General features: G+C 55.1%; 3 protein-coding genes across 3 annotated transcripts; all 3 read left to right on the forward strand.

Moving 5' to 3' along the window:
• Positions 1 to 3,097: 3,097 nt before the first annotated feature.
• CGCA056_v006954 (tRNA-dihydrouridine(16/17) synthase) lies at positions 3,098 to 4,792 on the forward strand (the record flags this gene model as incomplete). The annotated part of the gene is made up of 2 exons (XM_037322203.1): positions 3,098 to 3,241; positions 3,314 to 4,792. 2 exons carry the CDS (start codon positions 3,098 to 3,100, stop codon positions 4,790 to 4,792), a joined length of 1,623 nt encoding a protein of 540 aa, XP_037179106.1.
• A 1,296-nt stretch (positions 4,793 to 6,088) lies between these two features.
• CGCA056_v006955 (uncharacterized protein) lies at positions 6,089 to 6,947 on the forward strand (the record flags this gene model as incomplete). Its single annotated transcript, XM_037322204.1, has 2 exons — positions 6,089 to 6,369; positions 6,431 to 6,947. The coding sequence occupies 2 exons, from the start codon at positions 6,089 to 6,091 to the stop codon at positions 6,945 to 6,947; spliced, it is 798 nt and encodes a 265-aa protein (XP_037179104.1).
• A 1,458-nt stretch (positions 6,948 to 8,405) lies between these two features.
• CGCA056_v006956 (putative WD repeat-containing protein) lies at positions 8,406 to 10,172 on the forward strand (the record flags this gene model as incomplete). Its single annotated transcript, XM_037322205.1, has 1 exon — positions 8,406 to 10,172. One exon carries the CDS (start codon positions 8,406 to 8,408, stop codon positions 10,170 to 10,172), a length of 1,767 nt encoding a protein of 588 aa, XP_037179103.1.
• Between the last annotated feature and the right edge of the window lie 309 nt (positions 10,173 to 10,481).

A 10,481-nucleotide genomic window follows, 5' to 3' on the forward strand; every position in this document is an offset into this window, starting at 1 on the left:
CAAGCAGTTATTATGGCGCGGTTGATGACATGCAATTGAATCGACCGGCGGAGGACACCATGCGACTGAGGCGGCGCAGCATGCATTCGCTAGACTCTGCCGATTATCCCAAGCCGCTAACCCCACAGGAATTCGCTCAGTCGGAAGAATCCTCCCGTCCCGACCGCGTTCCAACTCCCAAAAACAACGAAAAATCGCTTCGCATGGTTTCCAGTCTCGCTCCTCCCACCGACACCAACATGCATGTTCGCAATGGCAGCGCAGAAAGCGTCGCGTCGAGTCGAAGCAGCCATTCGCGGCCGTCCTCGGTAAGCATCTCGCTCTGCACGCACACCGCATTACCTGTTTTTGTTGATGCGTCTTCTCGCCTCATCCCTCTGATGGATTGCCCAATCACGCATTGGCCCGACCATCCTGAAGTGTTCCATCGCTAACAAGGTTATTTCCACCAGTCTGCCAACCGTAGCGTACCCACCCCCACGGCAAACCCCTCTCTCTCCTCGTCTTCTTCAACCCCAGATGATGCTTCATCGAAACATGACCAGCTCAAGATCGTGAACATCCCGCCACGAAACTCATCGTCAGATGCGGCCAAGCGACAACCCACTCCGTCTCCTCTCTCCAAGCCGGTGACCATGTCGACCGAGTCCAGTCCCCAAAAACCACCTTCCTCTCTGGGAAATTCTCCGCAGCAGGCTGCATCCAACGCCAACGCCAGCAGCCCCGCCGCGCAGCAGCTCGCAGCAATCAAACAGAATGGCACGAAATCGAAGAGCAAGACATCGCGACTTCGCCGCGCATTTTCTTTTGGTAGCGCCGCTGATTTCAAGAAAGCTGCTGGTCCCGAACCCCCGATGGAACCCAGCAATGTGAACGCCGGTGATGCATCGAAGTTGCACAAGGACCCGACCGCAGATGAGTTGTACGAGGCTGAGCAGGCGGCCATCGCCAAGAAGCAGGAGGAGGGGGGAATCGGGAGCAACATTTACGGCGGAAGGCTATTTTCTGGATCGACCGACAATCTGTCCATCTCGTCGACGGCGTCTTCTGCTTCTATCATGATCCGTAAGATGGGTCGCGGCATGAAGAAGAGCACGCGATCATTAGTGGGTCTCTTCCGACCGAAGTCCGTTATTGGCGTTCCTGCCGCCGATGCCATGGCTCCGGAAGCTAGCCAGGCCGCTGTCTCAATGATCACTGTCGAGGCCGAAAGAGTCAACGTCAACCCTGACCCCCGCGCACAAAATGGCGGTGGTACAGGGTTCCCTCACCTGGAGCGAAACTCGCTGGACGTCTCCAACACTCCTAGCATGGTTTCCGAGCGTGCTGGAAGTTCTGGCACCGACAGCGCCGGTCGAAAGAGCATCGTGGGTGGCGACAGGGAGCGTGCCGAGGTTCTAGCTGCTGTCAGGAAAGGCATCCTCAAGCACAACGGCCGATCAAACAGCCCAGCACGCGATGGCGCCAAGCCCTTCGAACTCCCCGCCATCCCCAATGTCTCCGACTCGCCCATTTCCACCGCGCCTAGCACGCCGAATGATGAGGCACAAGGCCACAAGCGTTCGGGGTCGGTCGCCATTGGCAGCGAGGATTATTTCATGACCGCTCTCAGACTCCGCCAAGACAGCAAGAGTGCTCCTGGAACGCCTTCCGGAGGTACCAAGAGGAACGCGACATTTTCACCGAGAATCGTCTTTCACGACACATGGCCAAGTGGAGAATATGATCGCAGGGGCGAGATTGCTACATGCAACCGCCTGACGCCCATGTTGGCTCAGCAGATCAAGGAGGAGCTCAATACATTCAAGATGGTACGTTGGTATTGCAGGAAATTTTAAGACTCGCAAACGCTAACAGCACACAGGAAATGGAAGTTCACGAAAACTCCAAGATTTACACGCACTTCTTCTAACGACGGCTACGCCTGCAAGACGGAATCTTCCAACTTTTGCTTCTTGATGATGGGCACACCCACCCCATCATGTATTTGAACTACATTTACCATTCGACGGCGTTCAGGAACAGCATCGTACGGTGTCAAGGCGTTCTCAGTCGTCACTCGACAGCATTTTCCATTGCCTGGCTGGAATGGCTGAAGGGCCGCCCGACATCGATTAATTTTCTGCGGATGGGCTGAGCGACACTCGGAGTTGGCGGCCAGCCAGAACAGCATACACAGGCCAGTCAGTGCATACACGGGCCGAAAAGCCTGTTTGCATTTGGGCAGCGATCACACGGACCATGGGACACGATGGCGATAATGGTGGTAGCCTCCATTGTTCTTACACTTTTTATCAGATGGGCCCAAGCCCTCTGGAGGACGAGATGCGGACTCTACGGAGATCCCATCGCACTCGACAATCGGTCGAGTTTTTCTGTGTTTGTATTTGCTTTGTCGGCGGTCATAGGGTTTTCTTTATCTGTCGGCTCCATTCGCGTTCGTAGCCTTCCAGTTTCGTGGAGTCAAGAGGAGGCAGATAGAAAGTGTGTGTGTGTGTGTGGCTTTTTCATCTCGAAAAATCAGCTTTAGTCTCAGCGAGGTCTTGATGCTGGTATCGACCATTCCAGCGAATTGAATACTTTAGAGCGTACTGCCTCCCTGCAAAACTTTATCCCGGGTTACATGTGACGACGGGTTGAAATGCTACCCACCAAGCGAAGTCCTTTGTTCTCCTGACGCGCCCTGACTGGTCTGACACACCGTCTCAGTGCTAGATTCAGACGAGCGGCGCGATGAGACCCAGGCACCTCGTTGTACCCGGTACATGCTACCCCTTGCGGACCAGCGGGACGACGTCATTCGTCGTGCGTCGAGGTCCCCTTGGGTGCGTGGGGGAATTGGCAGAGACCCGCAGCCCCACCAATCAGATAAGCTCAGAGTTCTCAGCCTCGTGCCCACCTGCGCAAGGCTCAAAACTTTTTTTTTGTGTCCCGCCTATCGCCTTCGCCATCACCCATCAAAGTCGCCCACGGACGATGCAGCACTTGGTCGCATGCCCGCTGGACTGATAATACCGACACTCTGGAGATTTTACTGAGGCTACGGAGGCTCCGGACGCCTCCCATCATTCGGCTCACCCGCTCCTTCTCGACGAAAATGGCGACACACGCGACCGACACAACCGCCGCGGGGCCCGAGGCCGCTGCGGAGGTCAAGCCGAAGCTTCACGGTCGGGCCTTTTACGAGAGCATAGGGAGCCCCAAGTATATCCTGGCTCCCATGGTGGACCAATCTGAATTCGTGAGTTTTCCCTTGGCCTCCCATGAACTCGGTTGCCTCGGGCGCATGACTGATAGCTTGGCGTTTATGTAGGCATGGCGAATGCTAAGTCGATCGTTCCTTACCCCCGAAGAGCAGACCAACCTGGTCGCATACACGCCCATGTTCCACGCCAGGATCTTCAACGACACGGAGCACTACCGCGACGGCCACTTCCAGGCCGTGCGCCCCGCGACCAACGGCGGCACCGAGGCGAAGCCGACGCCGGAGCCGTGGCTCGATGGCAACCCGAAGATCGACCGGCCGCTGTTCGTGCAATTCTGCGCCAACGACCCGGACGCGCTGCTGGGCGCCGCTCTCAAGGCCGCGCCGTACTGCGACGCGGTGGACCTGAACCTGGGGTGTCCGCAGGGCATCGCGCGCAAGGGCAAATACGGCGCGTTCCTGCAGGAGGACCAGGAGCTCATTTTCAAGCTGATCAACACGCTGCACAAGAACCTGCCGATCCCCGTGACGGCCAAGATCAGAATCCTGGACACCAAGGAGGCGACGCTCGCGTACGCCAAGAACGTGCTCGCGGCGGGGGCGTCGATCGTCACGGTGCACGGCCGCCGGAGGGAGCAGAAGGGCCACCTCACGGGGCTGGCGGATTGGGGCATCATCAGGTGGCTGCGCGAGCAGCTGCCGGCTGAAACGGTGCTCTTCGCGAACGGGAACATCCTGCAGCATGCGGACCTGGCGCGCGCGCTGGAGGCGACGGGCGCGGACGGGATCATGAGCGCGGAGGGGAACCTGAGCGACCCGGCCATCTTCGGCAAGGAGCCCGAGCCCGGGAGCGAGGTCGAGAAGAGGGAGTACTGGCGCGGGAGGGACGGCAAGGGCGGGTGGAGGGTGGACGCCGTCATGAGGCGGTACATGGACATTCTGCACAGGTACGCGGCCGGCGTGGAGCCGCCTGCGCGGCGTCCGCTGTTCGTGCCTGGCGACGACACGGCGTGGATGAAGGAGATGGACCAGGCTGCTGCTGAGGAGGACGAGCCTGCGCGGAAGAAGAGGAAGAAGGACACGCCCGGGAAGAAGGCGAGCGGCAAGAAGGAGCGCACGAATAACCCAAACTACGCGGCGATGCAGCCGCACATGTTCCACATGTTGAGGCACTTTGTGTCGAAACATACCGACGTCAGGGACATGCTCGCGCGCGCCCGGGCGGGCGACATGGAGGCGTACGAGGAGATTCTGAGCAAGGTGGAGAGGAAGGTGGCGGACGGGCTGGTCGAGTATGAGAAGAGCGATGGGAAGATGTTTGAGACAGAGGGTGAAGGGGGGGAGGAGGAGATTGTCGAGGACGGAGAGAGCTCCAAGGGGGCTGTGCAGAGGTGTGCGAGGCCGTGGTGGGTTGTGCAGCCCATCATCAGGCCGTTGCCGAAGGAGGCCATGGCCAAGGGGGCTGTCTCGCTGAGCAAGAAGGACAAGGCCAAGTTGGCGAAGGAGAATGGCAACGGGGAGGTGAATGGCGAGAAGAGCGTTGAGGAGAAGGTCTTGGAGACGGATGACAAGTTGATTGCGGGTTGACGATGGAGACGAAAAGTAATGGAAATGATATACCCCCTTCTCACTTTAACTTTATGAACGATGTTGCTTGGTGTGAGATATGAGTGACGATGTAGGGCGACCAGTTGGGTGACGGGAGCTGGGAGGGCAAATGAGACACCTCATCGCGACGAGTATGAACAGCTTACATGTGTTGAAGTCAATCATTGACTATCTCTTTCTCCTTGCTACTTGCTTTGTGGGTAGTGGCCAGAGTAGGCAGCAGCTCTTCGAATTCTGACCACACGCATGTCTTTCGAAGAAGGCCGCTTAGTGCAGCATTCTGATGAATGATACCATTGGTAAAAATCCAAGATTCTCTCAGTTCAACCCTCGAAGGTCGAACGGGGCTTTTTTTTCTCTTTTCTTTTACCTCTCCCTTCTCACATATCCAAATCCATTCCGTTGCAAGGGAAATTCTGTAGAAGAAAAATCTTATGCCTGCGGGATGAACGAAGTCCAAACGCCCATTTGACACAGGAGAATTCCAGGTCTCATGATGTTTCTTTGGTCTTCTGCACGAGACTAGAAGTACATAAGTCAGACTAAGCCAATCTTTAACCACAAAAACAAAGGCCTTATGTTGATTTGTTCTCCTGCTGTGAGAGCTTTAAAACCAGCGCCTATCTCGGATACATGGAGGCTGTATCATCTTACATGATATGGATGCTTGAATCTAGAGCTCGGAAGATGGGGCCAAGCCAGTTGTGTTAGTCTAAACCCAGTTGAGGGCTCGCATATTCTCATAACGTGCTCTTGTTTCTATTCCTTAAAACAGGTTAACTACTAGCCTCCTCAAATTAAGCAGAAACGGTATCTGACGGGGAAGTACGGCAGAAAGGTGAATTGTGTCAAAACACTCCCATCTAAGTGCTCTAGAAAAAAAGGGGCAAATGAATTACGGATCAGCCGAGTTTCTTGTTCGTCTCCTGTGTAGTCGGAGAATTTGGCTCTGGTTGGGACCAACACGAAAACATCCAAGGCTGGCAGGGGTTGAGGAGCTGCGCGGCGGCTAAGACATGTTGGAAGAGCTTCCAACCGCAGTATCTGATGGATCTGCCAAGAGATTCTCCAGCTGGGCCTCATCTAATTTTAAATGCAAAAGGTGTTGATTTAGTGTCGCATCCTAGACTGAACAGGAAGGCGTTAAGATGCGTGTCATGAGGGGGAGGCACAGCTGACACTGCGAACGCCCCAATTAACGACCTCCGAGAGCAAACCCGAACGATCACTGCACCACATACTCAATGTGCTTTTATATTCATTGATGTGAGCGGGATGAATGGCTACAGGGAACCGGCGGAGAAGATCGTGGCTCACGAGTTGGATCACGGGCCGGAGGTCGTACCAGGACAGTACTGGCCCACGCCTGCCCACCACGGCATCGATGCCAGGCAGTATAGCCAACAAGTTCCACCGGGTTCTGGTTCTGATGTTCGGAGGATATTTGGATTGCATCGCTCGACATTCTACCTCGCGCTGGTTCTTGCAGTGGTCATCATCGTGGGATCGGTCGGCGGAGGTGTCGGTGGTTCGCTCGCGGTCAAGAACGCCCAGAGGTGAGAGGGACAGACGCCCTCGTCGCGCTCATAAATGAGAAAGCTAGTGTTAAGCATCCAGGGGCGCCCAGTCTGCACAACAGTCCCAAGCTACTCCTACTCCGACCCTAAGAGAGACCAAGATAGCGACAAGCTCAGCAACGGGCTCAGCGTCAGGCTCAGCAAAAGCGTCAGCGACAGGCTCACCCACAACCACCACCCGAATATCGATGCCCACGTCCGGACTGCTGGCGCTCGACTGTCCCAGTATTTCAGGGACCACCGCTTCCATCACGGCAGGCGGTCAGTTGTCAAGTTACGACCTCGACTGCGGGGTGGACAACAACGGCGACGGCATCGACATCATCGCTGTCGTTTCGTGGTCGCTGGAAGATTGTCTCAGGGCGTGCTCCTCGTTCAACGCGAACCGGAAGAGCGGGTCTGAGAGTTGTGCTGGGGTGCAGTTCCATGCTGACATTGTCGACTTGGTTTCGAGGTTCTCTGGGAACTGCTTTTTGAAGAATACGGAGGGCCGCGCAGTGACGGATACCAACTCGACGAACTTCAATCTTCATGTGTCGGCCATGCTCTATTCGTGAAAGTGTATGAGGGGCTCGTCGAGATGGGTGATGTAGCCCAAACGTCCCAAGACCTTGGCAGTAGATGTTGCCATTCAAAGGTGAACATTTGACGAATTTGGGTATCAAGGTCTCCAGCATTGGCCAGATTTAAAGACCTTGAACGATTCACTGTGTTGTCAACTTCAATCCACAGTTTCTCAGCTGCTGCTGACCCGTCTTGCCGTGCAATCCTTGAGAGATTTATCAGGACAGATTGGACAGATTGGACAGAGGGATCCCTCAGAGAAGTCTCTGCAAGCAGACGTATTCAACCTAAAGCAACATTCGTGTAGTGCCTTTGCAGGGAGTGTGCCTTAATTTCGAAATTATGTTATTATATTTCTCAATCGAGTCAACATTCGTTTCTCATCTCTTTCTGATTCTCTTCTGTTTGAAGTCTCTCTACTCCTGCTTATATCGGTTTCTACTGACTCCTTTAAGTTGACCACACTCACTTCAGAAATGTGTAGTAATAGCTGTGTGTAGAAACAATTTTGCAATTAGATAGCTTCTATAAGGAGAACCCAACACCACATATAGGAGTGGAGTGCACAGGAGTCTCGTTGTGGGTTGTTTATCGAAAGGTTCTACGTCGACCGAGTCCCAACTGCGTGCTTTACCTGTCTCCATTCTGGATAATGGAGGAAGTCGTTGTGCCACAGCTGTTGGTCATGTCAAACATTGGTTCAACGGCGCAAGGTGCACCGACATCGAACCTGAAGCAGACTTCGATGTTTTAGTTCTGACTCCATTTTAACTTGCGGAACGTTTTTCGAAGTACACACGTAGAAACCAGTGGGATGTTCACCATAACCTGAGCCACCACCAAGCATCCATACCTAGGGACGAACCCGCCTCTTTCCCCAAATTCGGAACTGGTGCGGTTTTGCCCAACTATTCTGTGACCGGTTGCCCGCGATATCACGTTAGACGGTCAACAGAAAGATTTGCTCGCATGCAATTGCGACGCTGGCTGGTCTTTCAAAAGGAGACGAAATGAAGTGGACGGCATGCCTGCGGGGATCGGCGCCGAAGTCTCCACCATCCAAACGGCTATCCCAACACTTGAAGTGATGCAGTCTGCCTCTCATATCCCGAAAAGCTGGCTGGCTGCGACTTCCCGAAAATGGACCTCGATTCCCACTGTCTTAAGCGTGTCTCTGCCGTGTCTGCAACAATTGGTCCTTCCTCACTAGAGTGCCACGTCGTGGAGGTGCGGATAGGCAAGGTAGTGCTCTGGTCATGCTGGTGCAGCTCCATCCAGCTGCTAGCGTTCCACTAGCTTTCGCTTAGGCAAGGACCCTGGCCGAAGGAACGGCTTCCGCCTGACATCACCCCATACTTTAGGCCCAGCCGTTCTATCTAGATTTTGAGCCCAGCATCTTTCTTTCCTCTTTCCAAAACTCCTCCGCGCCACACACCGACAGAACTGCCACGATGAGCGACGAAGACGACTTTGTGGTCGAAGGACCAGAGCTCGCCGAGGATGACCCCATGCGCGCATTCCTTCCCGTCTCATTCGGCAAGAAGTCCAAGGAAGCCAATATTGCCGCCCAAATCGACCGCAGCCGAAGAACAACAGAGAAGGCCTCGGCGGGGGGCTCTAAAGAAGGATCCGCAGGTCCGCCCAAAACTGAACAGACCGAGAAGAAGCCCGACTCAGTTAGTGACAGTGACAGCGACTCAAACTCGGACTCGGACGATTCGGATGACGGCGACGATTACCCCGTTTCCCATGAGCTGGTACTGAAGACCCACGAAAGAGCGGTAACGACGGTGACGTTGGATCCCGCCGGCGGACGACTCGTCTCGGCTTCTCTCGACTGCAAAATCAACCTGCACGATTTCGCCTCCATGACGCCGAGCACACTGCGGGCATTTCGAACTGTCGACCCTTGGGAAACGAAGGCTTCTGCTGCGAGCGCCGAGTCGCATCCGATCCACCATGTCGAGTTCAATCACTTGTCGGGCAGCGCCTTCCTATGTGTCTCCGCACACCCACAAGCAAAGATCATGTCGAGGGACGGCGATATCTTGACCGAGTTTGTTAAGGGCGACATGTATCTTCGGGACATGAACAATACTAAAGGCCATATTTCGGAGGTTACAACCGGCACATGGCATCCTGCCGACAAGAACCTCTGCATCACTGCCGGCACAGACAGTACCCTCAGAATTTGGGACGTCAACAACAAGCGCAGCCAGAGAGATGTGATTGTCTTCAAATCGAAGGCGGCCGGGTCGGCCGGTCGGACGAGGATGACGGCGGTCGCATGGGGCTCACCAATGCAAGGAGGCAACAACGTGCTTGTCGCAGCAGCATTGGACGGGTCTTTGGTCATGTTCAGCGGCAATAGCCCCTTTTCACGGCCCACTGCCGAGATCCGCGATGCCCACAAGCCGGATACATGGACTGGTGGCATTGACATTTCTTCCGATGGCCGGATGGTGGTCACTCGAGGAGGAGACAACACCATCAAGCTGTGGGACACACGCAAGTTCAAGACGCCTCTCGTTACAGTGGACCACGCCTCTACATCGGACCATTTCCCGATGAGCAATATTCGGTATTCGCCAAACTCGACCAGCATCCTGACGGGTTCCGCGAACGGCGATTTGCACATTCTCAATCCCGGAAACCTACGCCCCGAGCATGTCACGCCCATCACGCCAGGAGCGCCTCTCATCACGGTCGACTGGCACCCGAAAATCAACCAGATTGTCACTGGATCGGCGAATGGAGAGACCCATGTCTTGTACAATCCGACAATGTCTACTCGCGGCGCCGTCGAGGTCATGTCACGAGCGCCGAAGAAGCGGCACATTGATGACGATCCGTCTCGCACGACCGACATGTCTGTTGGAATGTCGGGTGATTCGATCGTCACACCGGGCGGTGCGATGGCTGGCAGGAGAACGGGCGGAGTTACAGCATCCGGCAAGTCTCGCGACCCGAGAAGACCTGCGGTGCTGGAGCAGACGCCGTTCATGAGAAATCAGCCGGACGAGAAGCACATCGCTGAGAATATTCCGCTCGCGAAGATGCTGCACGAGGATCCTCGAGAGGCATTGCTCAAGTATGCTGAAGCCGCGAACAAAGACCCAATGTTCACGGCTGCTTGGCAGAAGACACAGCCTGTGACACAGTATGCGAACTTGAGCGATGAGGAGGAAGGGCCTGAGAAGAAGAAGGCTAAGCGGTGATGATAATCCCGTTAGCCATGTTCTCCAGTATCCTCGTAGGGCAATTGGGTTAGGAAATATTCTTGGCAAGTGGTCGGTCGAGAGCCGATTGGTGATGGCATGATGGGTTTGGAACCTTGGGTGAGTTTTCTAGCCGGGGAAAGCTGCTACTGGCGAGACATTTGCGAGCAGAACTCCACCCGTTCATCTCTCCGATTAGCTTTGCTGGAGAGTAGTCTTTGGAGAGGATGCAGGGCGACACGCAAGCGCTACTGTGACTTGCAGCAATGTGGGCATCCTGGGCGGGCGGCCAACTCATCGGGCCAGGCC

The sequence above is a fragment of the Colletotrichum aenigma genome, assembly GCF_013390185.1.
Source record: "Colletotrichum aenigma strain Cg56 chromosome Unknown KSG_Cg56_contig04, whole genome shotgun sequence".
Lineage (NCBI taxonomy): Eukaryota > Fungi > Ascomycota > Sordariomycetes > Glomerellales > Glomerellaceae > Colletotrichum > Colletotrichum aenigma.